This window comes from Bombus huntii, chromosome 12 (assembly GCF_024542735.1).
Source record: "Bombus huntii isolate Logan2020A chromosome 12, iyBomHunt1.1, whole genome shotgun sequence".
NCBI classification, from domain to species: domain Eukaryota; kingdom Metazoa; phylum Arthropoda; class Insecta; order Hymenoptera; family Apidae; genus Bombus; species Bombus huntii.
In genome coordinates, this window is record NC_066249.1 from 2,406,238 (window position 1) to 2,427,446 (window position 21,209).

The 21,209-nt window shown below is 43.0% G+C and overlaps 1 protein-coding gene across 14 annotated transcripts in view; it reads left to right on the forward strand.

Moving 5' to 3' along the window:
- Nucleotides 1–21,209, forward strand: part of LOC126872108 (mediator of RNA polymerase II transcription subunit 20) — a 249,662-nt gene that overhangs the window by 222,566 nt on the left and 5,887 nt on the right. Inside the window, exon 1 of one of the 14 annotated variants that reach the window (XM_050631675.1) lies at nt 12,603–12,696. The exons of the other annotated variants lie outside the window; for them this stretch is intronic. Coding sequence (XP_050487632.1) covers nt 12,618–12,696 — 79 coding nt within the window. The 5' untranslated portion in view covers nt 12,603–12,617. Of the gene's footprint in view, nt 1–12,602; nt 12,697–21,209 lie in introns of those variants that run through there. 14 annotated transcript variants of the gene reach the window in all.

The following is a 21,209-nucleotide window of genomic DNA, read 5'->3' on the forward strand; positions in this document are numbered from 1 at the left end:
AGAATTACTATCCCGGTTGGCATCTTAGAGTATAAGGAAGTTGTGTACACCCGGAGTATGAAGAAGTACACGTTCAATAAAATGTTGGAATAAGTATCTCATCAACTGTGTATAACAATAAAATAAAATTCTTGCTCGCTTCTACGTGTGCACACACGGTGACACATTCAGCTTATCCGTTTCAGTTTTCTACCCTATTTATCCTCAATTTCTCGCACATTTTATCTAACATTTATCCTACGATTTCTACCAACTTTTTGCTTCCGCAGCTTCTCAATACCATATTTCAATTACCATATTTTCTACTAAACCAAACATCTCGATACTTAGAAACGAATATACCTACATAATTCCACGTTAACTCGTGGATGACTCAAGGAAGCAGCGAAAGCTCAGTCCGCGATGCTACCAATTGCGATCAAAGAACGCACCAACGTCGCAAAATCGATGACACCTTCCACCCCCATTTTCACGATTCCCTAATTTCCCCCTAAAAGACGAAAAAAGCAGAAAAATACGTAAAAAGGGGGAGAATTGGCGTGCAAAGGGGGGAAAACGTTGGAAAAGGAGGAATAGAATCGAAGCAATTTTTCTGCGATCTCTTGTGTGTAGACGATGCAACGAGTGCTGGCCCATATCGCGTCTATTTTCGCGCACGATGCGATCGTTTCGCGCGAACGAAGGTCTCGGGGGTGGTTGGTCGGGTGAGCCGCGAGGCAAGGGGTTGGTTCACGGTGGCCCGGTGGCACGATCAAGGGGAAACTCGACGGAAAGTTGGGCAAAAGCAAAAGGGAGCGCCGCGGCCGGAGATAGCGGTGGCACACACGCCGCTGCTCCTATTGTTCTTCGTTTCTGAGAGGCCGAAGCGCTGCCAATATCGGAGCGTTCCGGCGCAATATCGGGTCACGAGGTCCGGCCCTGTTTCTGGCAGACGGTGATAACTCAGTCGACGACGCACCCACGCCGCACAACCGTCCTCCTCGCCGTCGCCGTGATTCAATTTACCGTAATTACCCACGGATTAGCCTTTCGATACGCGACCCTTGCAACGCGTCCGCCGGATTAGAGAAGAACGAGTCTTCCTCGACGAGGATCATCTTTGGCAACAGTGGCAACTTTGGTCCTGGTTTCCAACTTCTCTCGGTACAGGTGCAATTTGTAATTGAAAAGTTAAATAGATGCGGGCGAAAATTTCGCGCCATGGCAAATAACAGGAATTTGATCGCACAGCAAACTTTAATCCCCAAGTTTTCAAGTTTTTGGCTAATTTTTTATTTAGATATTGCATATGGAAATTAAGCGAGATTTGCACGTACATGGAATGGTAACAGGGCGAACGTTCGTTCTATCTTTGAAGTTATTTTTTAGCAGATCGTTAAAAATCAAACAATGGGACAGAGTGAGTTTTATGATACAGTACGACATTAACGTTGGAACTCTCGAACAAGACTCGGGACCTACACGCTCGCTGTATACCGAAATCATTCGATGAATCCGCATCTATTTATCAAAGTCGACAAAGAATTCTCTGTCTACCTAACTAGAACCTCATCTCTGCTGCAGCTCACGATCGTGCGACAAGCAAAGATCCACGCTGTTAGTCGCCAGCAGCTATTTCAATCTCGTCGTCCTCCATGCAAACTCGATAGCCGATGTTATTCGATTGGGGGCGAGAAGCTCTCGCGTCTTCTTAGTCGACCGATCGGTGGTGGGTCCTTGATCTCCCTTGGCGAAAGAGCGAGAGAAAGAAAACGAGGAGGAGACGTGGGTGCGGCTTAAGACTCTCGTTGCGGGAAAGAGGGATCAAAAAGTTTTTATCCAGCCGCCGTTTCATAACTTATTCCTGTGTACGAGCGACGGGTACACTTTGTGAAGGCTGGCAGCGAGCACAAAGAGGATCCTCTTTTTATTCGCCGCGGCCCCCGCCACAAATCCTACAAACGAGCCGGGACAAATTATGTTCTCTCGCTCATTTTTTCCTTTCTCCCTCGTTCTCCGGTTCCTTTTCTAATTACCCATCGGAAGGAATTACTCGTCGCGAGGATAGCGTACGCCAAAGGCTGAAGAAACGATAACTGAGCAGAGAATAAGCGCGGAAGTTTAAATTTCAGATGAAATTGGGTTAAAAAGCGAGTGGAAGCACGTGTCTCGAGACAGATGCTAAAAAATAGTATGATTATAGGGACTATTGTTTAAGCGGAAGAACGTGATGGATCCGTTTGAAGTGGAAAGTGGAATATCTCGAGCATTTTTCTTCCGTCTTCGCTTTAAAAAAGATAACTCGACCTAGTTTCTCACAAGTATCTCTGTATATGCACGCATGCTGGATAATAAAAGACGAAGGAGATAAAACGGTGAATAAAAAAATGGGGGAAAGAGGGAATGGGATGATAATTAGGACGAAGGATGAAGGAAAAGTGAAGGAGTGGGAGGAAAGGAACGAAAGTAACACGCGTTAAAGGAGACGAGATATACTGACGGAGAAAGTCCTAGGAAGTAGGTAAATTAATCCTAAGTCCCGAGGAAATTTTATGTGCTGCAAGTGCCTAAAATAAAAACCCACGACTTACTAGCTTCATGGCAGAATGGTTTAGTTCGAGACTACCACGAAGAAAACCAGTGTTCGAGCCTCGCTTTTATAATCCTCCGAACATTTTTCACGATAATTAACGATCCTAATCGAGGCTTCCGACCTTTCCCACTAACACTTTTATAGAGCAATAAAATCTCGGCTATAAAATTTAATTGACAATCTAAATGGCGAATTCAGTTCTAAAGTTGCTGCAGAGTTTCTGTATCTAAGTTTCTCACGGAGTAAATTAAGTCCAAGTTCCGAAACAAGTATCGCGAAGTTGGAGTTGCAGAAATTTCTTCGAATTAAAATACCGTAGTCTAACAAGATAGTAGAAAGGTGGCACGAGGGAGGGGGATAGTAGAATAATTCTAAACTACGACTGTAACGAGATCTCGAAATTTTCAGTTAAAAAAAGTATGCGAAACATGGAAGGAAAATATTAAAAGCAAATAAGAATTTCTCAATGAAGTTAAGGAAAATAAAAGATTTTCTTCTCAGATCACTGGCGGAATTGCGAAAGAACACGAGATAAAAGAGGATTCATTTAGAAAGAACAAGTATAAAAAGTTTTCAAAATACTTGAGAAGAAAATGAGAACGAGACGAAGAACGAGTAAAAAGTACAAAATATACAAAAAATGGAAACGAGCAGAGAGGGGGGGGGATAGAACCGAGCAAAGTGTAAAAAATATTCCATGTACAAGAGGGAAACTAAAGACAAGAAATACAAAGCAGAGCATCCATAACTGGGGAGTAAGTAAAAAATGTAAATGTAGAAAAAGGGAACAAGAAAAGCAGGATAAAACAGCAAGAAAAATGGGGAATTTAACGTTTATAGAAAAAGATAATAAAACGCACCATTAAATGCATGCTTTAGATACTGTAAAAAATTGGAAAAAGTAGCGGATCAAAGTGGAACAACGAAATACGATTGAAAAATAAAAATCGTGAGAAATACGAGTTCGATAATGTTCTGATTAACATGCAAACGCTTACTTTAATACGCTTGTTTTTAAAGCGGTTCGTCTCGACGCGGGAAGAATTTAGTCCGAAGAATTCGACGAATTAACGATCAAATTTGCCGGTGGATGTTGCAGAAAACGTGCTCTGTTTCTGACAGGGTCTCCTGCCTCGTGTAATTGATGGGCTCTGATCGATGCAATTGCAGTCACGAAGACCATCTTGTTCAACGCGGCGCCATTCAATCTTTCATTATGCAAATTCATTCGGTCATTCAACGAAAATCAACACACTTCATAACTCTTGCTTCCTTCTTTATTCTAAAAATAGCACTTGCTCTTTTCTTAAAATGAACTTTCATCGCAAACATTCTGCGAACGTTGCGAACGTTGGCAAAAAAAAAAAAAAAGAAAAAAGAAAATTCGTGACAGCCGATCGACACAGTCGAAGGCCAACAAATAACGAGAAATTCGTAATTAAAGGCTATTCAACGGCAAAAGCGGAACGATTGGGCGCTTCAGGAAACGGCTTAATGAACCTATAACGCAGCGGTTTATTGGCGGAAAAAGTCTACTAAGCGCGTCCCTGAAATTGCTTCCTGATCGAAACTAATTGACCGTCGAACAGCTGCGCTGTCGCGCGTGTTTTTCCACGTCGAATCGAATAACGCGCGACATAAACCGCGATTATGTCGTACGATGTTTCGCGGATTGACTTCCGCGTCGCTTCATTCAGCAAGCCGACTTTGATTCACTGTAACATTTATTAAATCGTTCGTCGTCGGGGAGATATATTAAATACTTAGAGTACATCCAAATAACGAACAGAAGCTGAAGCACGATATTATTTAATGTTCGGTATATATCTCGGCCTTATACAGGACAAGGATTCAGAGTGCTCTCTTTACCAGGAAATTAAACCTCGCTTCAAACGAAGTCTACAAAGTGCCTCGTTCCTCCAGATTTACCTATTAAACAACATAGAAAGATCTTCCGATACTTTCAACACAGGATTCCAGTCCTTTGAATATATTGCCTGTTACTAAAGTTACCTTTATTCCTCACCAGCAACATATTCTTTTAGCAACTCAGTTCTTCGCAGTAAACGCGTCTTGCATTCACATTGTCGTATCAGTTTCAAATTTTACGAATACGATCAGAACAGTCGTGTTTCGTTACAGTGCTGATCAAGTTTCACGATCTTCCGTACAACACGAGCTTTCTACCATAAGAATCGAAATACTTTGGCGAGTCGCTGTATATGTATACCTCTGGCTTGCCGTTTTCTTTCGAAAAGAGAGAAGAGAAAAGTTCGAGACACTCGTTATCCGGCGCGCAATGATGGCAAGTGTGTCAGAGGGGCAAAGAGGCGCGGGTCGAAGAATTTTCTGACCGCGGCACGCTGATCTTGACCCGCCCTAAGCCAATGTAAAACAAATGCACGCTTTTAGTCTCGTCTGCCTTTGCGAAGCTCGACTTCTTCTTATCGTCGAAGAACCACGTCTCCCCAAACACGTTGCTCGAGTGAAACAGAATTCACCAGGAAACTGCATCGTCCACGACCACAAATCGGGAATTTATGGAGCGCGCACGAACGCTTCCGGTCCTCCGCGTTCGTTTCGATTCGCATCGATCGACCGGTGCCAAGCGCAATTTACGCGCCGCTATTCGCACGCGAGTCCACCGATATTGTCGTTTCGCTCGCAGCTACTCGTACCAGCTCGTGCCGAGACCCTTTTAAAGGGAATAGCCTCGAAAGAACGAGCCCCGACCAGCCAATTTTCCCTTCACCCTCTATACCGGGTGTGACGTGGTTTAATCTGTAAATGGAGGTACCTGTGCTTCGGAATACAGTGGAAAATGGAGTGGAATCTGCTATTCGAATGTTCTACCGCTTCAACAAACTGCTATTTCGTACTGCCATCTCTCTCTCTCTCTCTCTCCCTCATTTTTCCTGTGATCGTAGGTTGCAGGATTTTTCTCCTCCCCTGTTTTTTGACACGATAAGGGTGGGTAGAGAGTTAAAAAAAAAATAAATAAAAGAAGATAAACGCGCGAGAGTGTGTTCGGGTGTGTTTGTCGACGAGTGAAACAGAATTTTAGCAGATTCACCGATACACCGGTAAGTTTTAAAGAATTTCCACGTAATCTACGCTGTCTATCTGCTTTACGTTCGTCGAATTTAAATGTGAAAGAATATTGCTTTAAACGCGAAAATAAGTAATAAATTATGAAAATTAGCAACATCTAATGTTCTGTGGAACGTGAAAAGTATTTCTATTATGTGAAGCGCGTCAGACTTTCTATAGGATAGTATTAATATTAATAAGCATATTCGATCATCATAATTCAAAGACATTTATGCAGATGACTTTGGATAGGCATTCTTTCTCTATCGCCGTGAAATTTTTAATTAAATCGAGGAAGAAAGGAAGTTTCACGGTCTCGCGCGGGCAATTCGCGCGGACAGCGTGCAACGCGGCGAATTCTCGCAGGTACACCCTGTGCACGGCTAATCTGTAAGTGTCTCCATTGTAAATGGATGCTGTCTTGCGCGTGAATTGCCGTAACTCATCGTGAGTCGCGCGCTGAACGTGTCAGCGCCTAGATTAAGCCGCGCATTAAATCAGTTGTATCTGCGCCGGTGATTAATTTCAATTATTGTACGCCGCTGGGAATTCCGTGGCCAAGTTCGGCATTCTGTAATTGAACGGGCCTATTTGAAAAACCAGAGACGATGACGAACAACTTTAAGATCGAAAAGTTCTGCATCTTTCATTGCAGGTTTCCTAGACTTTCGAAGACCAATGTGCACTTTTAGTCACAGGAAAATAGTAAACCTTCGCAGAGATTTCAATCTATCTAATAAATCTTCCGAAAGGGAAAAGAGACGCCGAGGAATTTGGCAGTAGAAAAGCTTGGAACAGTCGTCATTTCCATCTTCAATAGCTGATCAATTAAATTTCTATAGACTAACGTGCAAAAATTTACTAAAAATAGCAAAATCGTGGAACTTTGTCGACAGAGATAGAGATTGAAAATTTGGAATCTGTTAAATACAATCCATCTGGAGATTTGACAAATGTTTCGAAAAAGACGATCGAATCCAATTGATCAGACTTCTGTCGATCGAAACTCCGATTAATAATCGATGGATTAGGTTGTCCGAAAAGTTTCTTTCGTTTTTCGTTTTATATTAGTTTATTGAATTATGCACGAATATAATGATAGAAATAGAATGAAATGGAGCATACGTAATTGAATAAAATAATATAAAACAGAAATTGTTGTTCATCTATTATCACCTTACGAAACGAAAGAAACTTTTCGGACAACCTAATAAACGACAGTGTTTGCGTAGAACGTGGTTGTTGAACAATTTAACTGTCGCGTGCCGACTGGAAGCCCGTGTCAAGGCTTACAGTCGTAACTGCGACGAGAACACAATCGAAGGCTCGTGAACCGTAATCAATTATGTAATCGAGTAAAATTAGCTCGTAGTGTGTTCCACATAAATAGACTTGGCAGGAAGTTCTTGAAAGTTGGAGAATCTGCGAGTTCCGAACGGTCCAAGCGATTCTCCTCTGTGCTTCCTAAATAAGGACAAGTTAATCGAGGTATTCGAATTCTGTCATCGAAATACGTAATACTTTTGATCGTAATAACGTTACGAAGATTTAAAGAAGCTCCGCTGATGTAATATTATTGAGCGACTCTTTCGTAACTCTATTTTCACAGCCAGGACTGTAAAAAGTAAATTAAGCGAACGTTCAACGATATGTAAAATCAGCCAGAGAGTTTGACAGGGAATCTCTTGAAAGCATAACCGAAGGCGCGCTTTCACCGAAGGATCCAAAATGCAAACAATCGTCACGGGACGACGAATAAGGGGAAGAAGCAGATCAGTGGCCGCTATTGATAACGCTAGACCATCCGCTGTTTGCGCAGATTAAATTCATCGATCGATCGTACAACGCGAAACGAAAGCCTCTCTGCACAACGTGGAAGATGGCTACGGTCCTCTCTCGCCAACGTTCCAATAATCCTCCCATACGGTCGTTAAATCGTATAATAAACGCTGTTCCATCCTCTCGTACAAAATAGGAAATCCCTGCGTCTATGTAATGATAACAATGTCGAAGAAAATTCCTCAACTAAATAGGTTCCTCGACTAATCTGTTTCTCCATGCTGAGATACTCTAATTTTACATATTTGATTAGTAGAATACGATAAATTCAAACCGTTAACTTTCTTTAGTCTTTGCCTAAAATTATTATAGTTTTGTCTAAAATTATTTAGATAAACTAAGATACTGGTACGTTTGTTACGTAAAGCTCAGAGAATTATATGGAATTCTTCTCAATCAGAATTTATATTTTCCTATAACAATCGCCTATTGACCTATTTTTTACTCCAACTTCTAATTGAAAATTTCGAACGAGAGTATCGAAGCTCGAACGATTTTCTAATTGAAATATCCTTTTTTAAAAATCTATGGATCGTATATACCAGTTTGTGCTTTGTTTTCGTTCAGCTGTAAACTTCAATTACAATCTGTTACGATAGAATCAAATGAAAATTTAGTTTTCAATTTCAAGAGGCTTACGGGCCAATGGAAAAGAATAGCAACATCATTGTCTGTAAATTTACTTCCTATAAAATCCACAAAACCGAGATTACTTTCCCATCGACCCGATATTCCTGTACTCCGGATAAAACATTAAAAATGAAAATACATTCCATCGATAAATCACCATCGTTCGTTCAAACGTTCAAGACAGTATTAATCGTGCAATGCTTTAAAGATCTAAAAAGAGTCGTCACGAAATCGATCTTCGTTCGTGATTCCACGCAATTCCATGATTTCTTGCCTTTCCGTGGACGTCATTCAACCCGCAGTCTGGGTCAGGCCGTTGACTGATTCGAAAGAAGCACGAAGCTAACGAGAATCACGTCGACGAACCGTGCAGTCCGGCTGCATCGACTCGTCAACGTATCCGCAGTGACGATTAATCACCTCGCCCCGGTTTCGATAAGACGCACCACCCCGTATCGGCATCAGAGTTCACGGCGAGCCACGCGACAACGATTCCATTTCATTTTGGAACTTCCACCAGTGATGTCCTACTAATGTTATATTCTAATACGATATTCTACGCTACACACTTGAACTCCTTACGAATATCTTTTTCCCAATTTTTCTCCAGTTTTCTCGATTCTCAGCTCTCAACTCGCAGTCCTCGGATCTCTTAGTTCCCAGTTTCTTAATTTTCAATTCTCAGACCTCAACTTTCAATTCCCAGTTCTCGATTCGCAATATACGATTTTCAGTTCTTAATTTTCAATTCTCAGCTTGCAGCTTCGAGTTTTTAATTCGCAGTTGTCAGTTCGCAATATACAGTTTTCTGTTCTTAATTTTTAATTTTCAGCTTGCAGCGTCGAGTTTTCAATTCTCAGGCCTCAACTTTCAATTCCCAGTTCTCGATTCGCAATATACGGTTTTCAGTTCTTAATTTTCAATTCTCAGCTTGCAGCTTCGAGTTTTTAATTCGCAGTTGTCAGTTCGCAATATACAGTTTTCTGTTCTTAATTTTTAATTCTCAGCTTGCAGCTTCGAGTTTTCAATTCTCAGGCCTCAACTTTCAATCCCCAGTTCTCAGTTCGCAATGTACAGTTCTCAGCTATTAATTTTCAATTCTCAGCTTGCAACTTCGACTTTTCAATTCTCAGGCCTCAACTTTCAATTACCAGTTCTCAGTTCGCAATGTACAGTTCTCAGCTCTTAATTTTCAATTCTCAGCTTGCAGCTTCGAGTTTTTAATTCGCAGCTGTCAGTTCGCAATATACAATTTTCTGTTCTTAATCTTTAATTCTCAGCTTGCAACTTCGAGTTTTCAATTCTCAACTTTCAATTCCCAGTTCTCAGTTCGCAATATACAATTCTCAGCTCTTAATTTTCAATTCTCAGCTTGCAGCTTCGAGTTCTCAATTCTCAGGCCTCAACTTTCAATTCCCAGTTCTCAGTTCGCAATATACAGACTCAGCCCTTAATTTTCAATTCTCAGCTTTTCACTCCGAATTCTCAACTCTCAACTCTTTTGACAATTCTCTCGATTCTCAAATTTCTACCAGTTCTTAATTTTTCCGGTTCAATTCTCGGCTCTCGCATCTCAATTCTCAAAATTCTCGATTCTTAGTTTTCAATTCTCGGTCCTCCCGAAAATATTCCCCCAATGATATTTCTTCTCGCAATATTCCGCGTAGAATCCTCGTGCAATGATTCGTATCACGAAGATTCGGGTGTAAAAAGTTTTATCGTTTACGATCGGACGTTGTTCTTGCGTTTGCCAAGCAGATGGCCCGGAAAATGTTTATGCACCGTGTTCCGTCGATGCACTCGCCACCAACGTCCCTCAAGTTCGCCAGTTACGAACTTTCTTTCCCCCTCGGTACTGACCTACTAAAAACGATGCATGTTCGACACACGTTTTTCACCGGGTGCACCACTGTGTCTTTAGATCGACTGCCTCCAAACTTGTCTCCTCTATATTAAATTACATCCAGACCATCTTTCTTCTCCTATCAAGAGTTTTACTCCTTTCCTTTTCCTTTTCTTTATCTACGTTCTACTTTTTGTTATTTTTTTTTTTTTTTTTTTTTAAAGAAAAATGAATTTCATGGAATTTTCGAGAGACACGATGCAGTTACGTTTGTTTATTCAGCGGTGTGTGCTCGATGGTAGAACGTTTTCACGCCTAGACGCGTACATTCGGGCCTGTCCGTTGCAGTTGCGAGAAAAATCCGTCTGATATGTTGACTGAAGCGTGGCGAGCATCTCTACCGTTGTACCAGATATCCCAAGATATGTAAAAACTCTGAAGGAATTTCGCGATCTTGTGGAAATAGCAAAAATAATACTCCTTCTGATATTTCGATTCTCGATAAATAAAATTGACGAAGAAAATAGACAAATCTATATCGTTCTATCGGTACCGTAACCAGTTCGTTCCAGTGAACATGTCTCGATAAATCAATTAAACGCTGCAAATAATTTGACGTTATTAAGCGCACAGTTATTTACATAAAATCGACCAAACGCACCGTATTTATTCGTCGACGATTAATCATTGATCCGTCAAACTACCATCGTACTTCCATCATTCGAAGCTGTCGTCAATATCATTTAAAAGAAAATCGTCGATAAACCGTTCTCCGTTATCATTAACAGCGACCCACGATCATTCGTATCACTTTAAAAGATCCTCCATTAACATCTACATTCCGATCTTCAAACGCAGGCCACTTTCCACTTCCTTGCCCTTTTCGAACGTAATCTCGACAAACTCGTCGATGCCTCAGTCGATGGTCGCTCGACGATTTCCTCGCAGGTCACTGGAACGAAACATCATCTAAGAATTTCTCGTCGATAGAACATAAATCCCTCGAGATATCGCGTGTCTGTTGCACGTTCTACAGAAGAATAAACGAAGGATCGGTGATCGATCGGCTCAGGAATCGCGCGTCCCTTTCATTCTCGAGACGATCAGCCGCGACGTTGTTCGAGCACGCAGTGCAACCCTTTCACGATGCATTACCGGTAGAGAAGCGACCGTTCAACCGTGGAGGAGACTGCTGCATCGGCTTTAGCAATTATCGTCGAAGCTGCGATCGATTGTTCGATGTGGCCTCTTCCTCCAGACGTCTCATCCTCTCCTCGGGCTTGCAGCTCGGCTGTGCCTCGACTTTCCACCGGGATATTCCGCTTCCGCCAGTTCAACATTCCCATAGCCCTGACCCTGTTCCGTCCATGTTGTCTTAGGTCCCGTGGCAGCTCGGCAAACTCGATTTTATCGAGCTCGATGATAGACGACGATAGGCAGAGACTTCATCGTGGACAGGTTGAGATTGATACGAAGGAAGCTGGCTGATGTTCATTGATTTCCTCGGTTCGGTTAGACAACTCGATAGAATGCAGAGGATTTAAAGAAAGATTCGCCAGCAAGCAGAACTGTATTTAGACGAAGGAAAAATAAATCGAACAGCGTTACGATTATTGACCGGTTCGACGGGGTTAATCCGCGTAACGAACGGCCGAAATTGAAAATTATTTCGCTGGCCGAAATGCACGTTCCCATTCGAGCGCTCTAGGAGAGCAGCGGATCGGAACGGGTTGGCAAACGAGTCAAGCGATCGCGCGCTAGTTCCTCTTTAACGCAATCAATCTTTCGCCACCGCGTATACCCCGGAACACACAGACAGTAGCCGCGACTGTGCGTCACGATGGAAATAACTGGCCCGTTCTGCTTCTTATTTATACCCCGATCGGCTCTCGTCGGATCCTAACCGATTGGGATCCCTCGAGGGCTGCCTTGGCTATCTCGGGATCAGTCAAACTCTCCCAATTATCCGTGACATTCGTGACTTATCCATCTAGTTAAATCACCGATCCAACGAATTTGAAACATCCGATAACGACCCGAGTATAAGGATACGTAGATCCGGCACCACGTATCACACCGATCTAAACGTCCTGCGATTCTCTGATCCAATAGAAACCCCTATCCCGTTTCTCTTACACTTCCCTCTTAGATACTAACTGCGCTAACACTGTCTCCTTCGACTCTCGCACACTTCTCTACGATTATACTCGAAACGAGCCGCACCAACAATATCAGTTTTGGAATAGGAACGCGAACTCGCCGATATTCGATTATTCAGACGTCGACGCACTGTGATTTACTGTCACGAGAATACGCAAAGGAAGGGAGCGGGATTTTCGACGAAGAAGACGATCCGTAGGAAACGTTGCTCGTGACAATCGCCGTGTTTTCGCGTCGGTCGAACCGCGACGAGCGGGACATACACCCGACGCTGAATCGCGGCCAACTGAGAGGGAGAAAACAGCCCCCTAGATACTAGCGTCGGTTGGCTGTGGCATCGCGCACAGAAACCCCCTGCGCAACGTTCGCCCCAACCCTCGTGCACGAGAGCGCGACGAGCACCGAGTTACTACGGCGAAACCGGGAATCTTCGATGCTCACTTTCGCACTCGTTTATGATCAGTAACAAGTGTAGCAGATATAATGGGGACTGGATCGACTGGTTCGGAGAAACAGGGTGCATCGTGTCGTATCGACGTCGAAACCGACCGGTGCTACAGAGGTGATATTCGTATTTTTAATTTCCGACTTTCGAGGGTGGGTTCTTTGAGCGAAGATTATTTAGATTCCCCGTTTCTTTCGTTTCGATTGTGAAATATCTCGTATAAGTAGGTTCTCAGATTTTTCATCACGCAGTGAAATGTACGATGTATGATTGTTAACATCTGTTAAGTTATTAATTAAGTTAATTAGATACTCATTTTTGAATATTGAAATTACTAACGTGGATCATTGATACTTAATAATATATATTATTACGTGCTAATTATTAATAGCAATGAGAGTAGGAGAAGCAGTAAAACTGTATACTTCTATCATTCCATCACCTGCACTGCAAAATCTTCAAAACAATATCCGACTGTTCATAATGGAACTACAAAGCACTTTCAAGGTACGATGTATCCCATACATAGTTGCAAGATATTTTATAAAGCTTGGAAACCAAAAGAATTCTTCGAACGTATAAGTAAGAGGCAAACCCCTTTGTCGTTTCTCCTCGCGAAACAAACACACATTGGAGAAAAAACTATAAAGCGCAAGAGGCTTCAGAGCAGCCATACTCTCGAACGTCCCTTCAAAGGAAACCTATCAAAGAAAAATATATGGACGGAGAGGCGAAGGATCTGACAGACGCAATTCCCGCAAAAGCAACGCAATCTCATGCACGCGGAATCGCGGAACCAGCGCAATGGACTTAGCAAAGCAATCAGTGAATGAAGCTCGTCAATCTGGAATCGGTTTTAATACACTCGATTGTGCCGGATCGAGAGAGTTCAAAGCGGCCGAAATTCACCGCGATACACCGTGGATTTCAACGAGGTTTCACCCTCGAATTGCCGGTGAAACGCGACCAGCTCTTGATGTCGACTCTCCGTGGTGCAACAGACGTTGCAACGCGAACGATGCAACCGAGCAGCGAGAAACGTGGAACAGAAGGAGAGGAGGCGGAAGAGCTGAATGGCGAAGCGAACGTTGCGGCTTTTCACAGGGTCAATCGGTTTTAATTGCGTACTCCGGCCACTTGACTAATTGCTTAGATTGCTTGTCAGATGTTATGGCCGGCCTAATGAAACGGCGGCCTTGCTCCATGCTTTTCAATGGACTCAATGGAGGAATCCGAGGATGAAAGTAGCGTCTCTCATTGGAAACTGCAATTTGCCGATCAGTGAAAAAGGGACAATTAGACGACTCGTCGACCAACCGACTGAATGTACGTTACCATTCGTAAAATCTGGCTACTTCGGTCGTCTTGCAGTCTCGGTGTGTGCGAGTTTTACCGGAACGTACAGTACAACGTCAGCAGAGAGTTTAACAATTTGGATCAGCTGTTGCACACATTCAAATTACCTGAACTGTTGCATCTATTTGCATATGTTCGTATCGAAAGACTTCCCGTCACCGTGCAGATACATCCTCGATCGTCTGGTTTATAAATAAGAAATGAAAAACGCCGAAGATACGTAGCTTGTCAAATGATCGCAATAACAGCAATCGCAAACCTGACTAAGAGGTTGAATTGAACCTGAAGAATATACCCGGTCGAACATATGCATACGCTCTTCAACGTTAACGCAATTTGAATATAATCGTCATCAGAAAAAGGTAACATCCTGGCAGAAAATTGGTCGAAGAAAGAAATAAAGGGAAGAAAAAGTGCAAGCGTTGTTTTGCATGGAGACTGCAGCGTCCGAGCGATGGAGCGACCGGTGCGCCAAACATTGAAAACGACCCAGGAGCATCAGCGCGTTCGATCGAGCGAAATCACGAGGCTGCACAACAGGGAACGAGACCGCGTCGAATTAAGGGCCGCAATAAAATACGATTCCACAACACTCATCTGGCCCGGGGCACGCCCAAAAAAGGATTCAACGTATCGGTCGTACGGCTGAATGCAGGATAAATTGCTCGACAATGAAGTCCTCCCCCCTCGTTCCCCACGGCACCAACCGACGAGATTTTTCGTTTCGACCCCGTGCGGCGGAGGGATGCCAGGATACAATGGAATCGTGGTCCGGTCTGTTTGCGTCACGAGAGCTCTCTGCAACTAGGGGAGCCGAGCAACGTGGAAACACGAGAGCCACGTCGACGACTCTGACTCGCGCGCCTCTCGTTGTCCATGTTCCACGGAACGAATTCCACAAGCCAGAACGAAGGAAGCGACACACGAGTGTGTCGGACTGTGCCGTGGCGCTTTTCCCCATTAATCATCGACATCGACCCCGATTTGTCAGGATTCTTAAAACGACAGCATAAACACGCAAGCAAGCAATGGGCCTGCAGGTTCAGAGAGAATAAAACGTAGCCGATAGTCGTTACGATCTTCTCTTTCAACCGGGATATCGATCTTTCGACGGGCCTACCTCATTTTCCCAGTTGCTTAATTTAACGTCAAGGTGGTACGATGATAATAGAAGGATTACGTAAGCCGAAGAGGAAACATAATCTCGTGTCGGTGGTTGATTTAGAGAGACACAGATTTAAAAGGATAGGCAATAGGTGGAGCGAGGCTGGTGAGAAATTAGAAGGCGTAACAAACACGAGGTCCTTATCGATCAGCCGGGACGCTTAACTCGGTCCACGTCGTTCCAACTTTCTCCTTAAACCCTAACATTATTATCAAAGTCAATAGTTGGCCAAACTATTCGTACAAATACCCTTATGCCGGTGTAATCGAAGGGAGAATGAGACACGGTGGTACGGTGAGAAGGAGCCGATGATAAAGAAAGGAGAGAGAGTCGCGTTTCAAGAGGGTCACTTTTCTCTTGCTGCTCGTTCGATCGGCCGACAAGATTTGCGATCGCTTTATTAAAAGTTGCAGCTGCTGCCAGCCGATCGACGATGCCCGGTCAAAGTTTATAAACTCGGTATCCCTATACTTATTAGCGAGAAACAAGAGAAAGACGAAAATGATAAAAGGAATAAGTTTGCTCTGTGAAAGCCTCTGTCGGAAGTATTTCGATATTCCCATCTCTCTTCTTTCGTCGATACGAATGCACTCGCGGAATTTCCTCCTCGGCGTCATACAAGATATACTGTATTTCTGCAAAAAAAAAGCAAGAACAGAATAGAAGCTTGGTTGTCTTTTTGCAACTTTTAATATCCATCGCGTTAGTGGATGGAAATTCTCGCATTGAAAGGACGAAACGCGCTCATCTTACGATTTGCCAAATCCGTATTTCTCTTTTCTTCTTCCACTCTCTTTCTGCCACTGTATCGTAAAATGTTTAGTTTGAAAAATAATAGCGATCACGAGGCGACGTCGTGAGAAAACGACCGTTTAAGAGGGTCCATCGATGAACGACAATCTCGATAGATAAGACTCAATCTTCTAGTCGTTGTTAACGAGAACACGAAGCTGTTGGTTTACTTGGCTCATAAACCTACATAAAATGACAAATCGACTATCTCCTTGCGAAATATCTTTACAAGCGATAATATCTTTAACAGCGTACACTGGTCGGGAGAGCCTATTAGCGATCTAATATCAGGGATAGACGTTATTCGTTTCGCATACCGAGTTAAATACGTTACCAGCCAAAGATAGATCCGTCTCGTCGATCTTAACAAATGACAGCCATTTGTCAAAGATACTTTTCAGCCTAATAAATATTACGCCCGTAGAAATGCTGAAATGTAAAATTAAATCCTACGTCATCCCACACCCTGAATACGCTACGTGTTCTTCGTGACTCAACTAGCGTACATCGCTTGAATTAACACGTCCGAAACCATCTGGCAATAGGACAACAATGAAACAACATATACATAATGTGTACCGTGTGTTCCGTGTGGTCATTGAAATCGTATTTCTATCGCATCGTTGATTTACGATTTATTTTCGCACAGGACAATGCCACCATTATTCGACCCACAAAGCTGTCCGTCTACGCGAAAAATACCGCTGCGCGTACTTTTAATGGCGGACTGCCATTATTTTTATTTAAAAGTTACCACGAAACCAGAACGTATTTCAGCCTGCCACGCGCGCTTCTAAATTCGACGCGTTTGAAAAAAGAAAATCGATAACTCGATCGTAAATTCGTTGGAACGTTGAAAGTCCGCGAAAAGATAGCGTGACAAAATGGTCGAGCCAGGGCCAGCGACGTCGTAGCTGAGAAAAGGCCCTCTGAGAGATGAGAAACGTCGAGGGGCATTAATTTACGTCCGAGTTTCGCCAACGTTTCTCTGTTAAAGAATATAAATTCGCGATCTCGCGCCGCGCGGTTAATGGAGCATCGATACTTGAAACGCATAAAGATTAAGCATCGTCTACCACTGTCGCGTTCCTTCTCAAGTCCGACGCTTTTAGTCGTCCGTTCAAATTCCTCGAACAAGTCGGTTTCGTCTGTAAATCGTTTAAATTTCTATTGTATCTCCTGCAAATAATACGAAGAATCTTATTCTTATGATAGCACGATTTCCGAAACACAGTCTCAATTTGTACGGTACGTGTCGAAAGCAAGGAAAAAGCGTTTGATCAGAATGAAAAGTCAAGAAATCGATATATGACAATTGTTATTTCCATCTCAATCTATTTATTCTGATCTACGTAATTATATAATTCAGCCTTGTTTCATGCTCCTAAATAAACTATTTCTTATCGCATCGTACACACTTGAACATCTATTACGTTTAATTCTAACTGCTGCAAGTGAAACCACTTTAGAAGCGACTTGTACACAGTGCAAGAACCTCTCCGCGTCCAGTTGCAAAACTCTCGGCGAACAGCCAGACTTCGGCGTGACTATCGAGGCAGCAATATTACCGATATTTTATCATAGACGTTTCAAACTAGAGCGACGCGATCCGCTGACCCGATACGTGCAAGTGCCTCGATATGGACAATAAATTAGAGATGGACGTTCCATCCAGTGCGTATTAATTCGTCGACCGCGGCACTTGAACGATTCGGGGGAAAGATCAAAATTCGCGGGCCACGTTCACGCGATCCACGGTGCGGCATTTGAACGAGGATCCGGGACAAATATCGAAAAACGTATATTACGTGCAATTTTCCTAAAACTTGATGTCGGAAGATCCGAAGCGAGTGAAAGTATGTTTATCAAATCTCTGTTAGTATTTTCCCCACTCTCTGGCTCGGTTCAATTATCCTGGACATTTATTCCTTCGTGTAACCACACACGGTGACGTTCAAATTGATAGCGCGGATGTCGGGAACGATATTCCCATTTTTTTCGTAAGTACAGAAATCATTTATCCTCTCTTTCGTTTACTTAGATATCGCGCTGACACTTAGTAAAGCACAGAGTTTCGGCGTAACCTTTGCAATTTTCTTGCAATACATCAACCGAGTCGCGAGTGCGAATGGATTTTATTAAAAGAATAGGACATCCGGTATGAAAGTTTACAGGAGAAAAGAATTACATATACAATATCTTCTTGACACGTAACAATCAAAATTACAGGGTGGTTTGAATCGCTTTTTAAAACTGCCCTTCAAGGAAAAAGGGAAATTTTCAATTGGAAATCATATTTTCCAAACGATTAGATTTTCATGTACAAACGATTTTTTACTAATCCTCTATCGATTTTGGAATTGTTATGTTTATTTACATTTATATCATTCACTTACAGTCTGGTCGATATCATCGATAATATAATAAGATAAAAATCGGAAAAGCCGCATTGTGAGCCGGGCCAGCACGTAACTCCATTTATCGACCAAATAATTCGCCGCTTCGTACAGTAACGCTCCGTTAATAATTTCCAGCGGCCACGTGAGCAACCGTGAAGCAAAATGCTCGCGGATCCGCGATGTTCTCGCCCCGAAATTCGATTAACGCGGCTGATAACTGCGGACAAAGACAGGTGCAATCTCAGCGGCGCGATCGCTCAATGAGAGTAATAATTAATGGCCACGTCTGGACCTGCATCGTAACGATAAAACTCAAACGCGATAGATCGCGAGAATGGTGTATAACAGGGCGAAGAAGAACGACCCTGGGATAGAAAGTGAAACGATTTCAGATAAAGGCAAGGATAGAACGGAAGGAAATGGCAGAGGAATAAAAACAAAGGAACGAAACGCGATGAGAAGAGGTAACGGATCGCAAATACGTTTGGCGGGGTGGTATTACAGTCGAAGAATTTGCGGGCTGAGATGGGAACCGCGTGGTCGATACCCTGACCAACTTTATCTCGTAATTCGTTACTAACTGCCGTTTTTTATGAGACCTATTTCACGGCTATCGGACGTGCTGCGATAACGAGCTGCAATTGCGAAGCTGGACGTGCAGAGTGCCGAATACACCCGATATCCCCGATTACCTTCTCTGGCGATCGATGGACAGATTAATTTTTTGCCACACGCAATTCAACGCGTGGGTGGCAAATCTGCGTGCCTCTTTCGTTTTCCCCTTTCGCGATTGCAGGTTGTGGTATTCTTCCAAACTGTTGAATTTCTCAAGTTTCGTTGTACGAAAATTACGTTTAACGTGTCTTGTAATAATAGTTACTCTTCGATCGCAAGCTTCCCTATTTAAAAATATTTATTGTTGAAAGATATCATATGTCAGATACGTGCGTATTGCACAACAGATCAGTCGCTACACTCGCAAGGTTAGTCTGCAATTTCCAGGAATTTCTACACGTTGCCACCGTTTGTCAGGACGTTTACATCTACAGATATCTGGTCATCCGAATGTCTGAACATCGTCATTTATAAGTGGCTCACTCAAAGACCAGGCTGATCAACCCTGAGAATTGTTTCTTTTCCAATTCACCTTGATATTTACTGTTATTTCAACTATCGACATACTTTTTTATCTTTCTTTTTTTACGTGGGTAAATCCTCGTGGAAACCCCGCCGCTCCCAGAAGAGCGGCGAGGTGATGTCGGACTCTCACCGACTAAAACCCCACAGTGGCCTACCTAACGCCTGAGAGGAGTGCTCCGGGACCTCTTTCGAATTGCTGCCGGAGCACTCCTGCGTCTTCTCCCTTTCAAACTATCGACATACTGCATGTAGACTCCTTGTACGGTAGAACCTCGCTCATCCGCACCTCGTTCATGCAAACAAATTCAGACGCAACTTCCGATAAACGAACTCCTAAGTGAGTCTCTATTATCCCAACTATCCGGTTATGCAAACTACCGTCACCCTCGAACTATTCGGACAAACGAGGTTCTACCGTAATAAAATAAATTCACGAGGTCAAACCGTCTATCTTTTAGAACGCCAAATGCAGTTATCTAGACATTTTTTAAACACGCTGTTTAAACATTAAGCAAATTACTATCTAATAATTGGGAATTTCATCAAAAACGAAGCAGACACTGGCTACTGGCAGAGGCTGAGGTATCTTTGATCGAACAGAAACGACTAACTGATAACTGTACTAATAACTTTGATTAAATTGTATGAATTAGTCGAAGGATCAGTTTGGCTGTAACGTAGCCGCTACAAATTTATTTCGGGGTCATTACACCGATAAGATGTTATTGCTCCTGTTAGCGATCCTTGCGGATGCTGGGGGTGGCGGGTCACATTTGCGGCTCCTGCAGCGGCCGTACATCCGTGTCGCGATGCATACGTGCGATGCAGACGATGCGGAATGCGGCATGCGGCGCGTCACAGGGCCGTACACGGTCGCTGGCGTGAATTACCCCGCAGAAAGCGGCGGAGGAGCGGAAAGGATGTTTCTAATCAGCCTGTTCGTTAATCCGAATTGCCGCCCGTGCGTTCCCATTGTTTTCGGGAAATTATGGAAGCGGAAATAGGTCGCAGCTCTTGCACGCCGCGCGCGTACGTTGTATCGACAAAATCTCCCCTTTCGAAGCTCACTTTCGACGAATCCTTCTCGTTACGCAACGCACGATTCTGACGCGTACATCGTGCCCATGTGATTATCTTAATTATTACATTGCACAGGCCTTTCGTTTAATTACATGGATTTTATTTAATTTCCACTTCACTTGCTTTTACCACATTTTCAGAAAATTACGCGTATCTTTCTCACACTTGGCTTCACGCGCACGAAGTTCATTAAAAACTAAGGCTGTGTAGCAGCTTAGACTTTTCTCAACAGACGTATCTCTGTAAAGACTATAACACGATATCGATTACCTTTGGCTTAGATTTAGATTATTCCTTGTACCCGGTTTCACACCTTTTGCATAATTAATAACGTTCATTGGCAAGCTAAAGTCAAAATTCAACTATCACCAGTTTCGATCCTTAAGAGTGTCATCCATTTAGCTTCGTAATTAATTCATTTTAATTTTATCATCTGTCGCGATAGGTTTTCGTAACCTGAGAAAATACAGCGAATCTTTACGAAAGGTAATCCTCAGCTATCGATTTGCCAGGTTACAAATCGACAGTTTGCAGACCTCTCGAACGCAACTCTACGCTTTTACATCTCGCGTAGACATGTGGATAATCAAACGACTATTCTATTCGTAAAATCGATGCGTTAAATATCGCCGCTTGAAACAAACATCTCATCCTGATATGAGATAAAACGTGAAAGGATTGTAGGCATCCTTACTTCG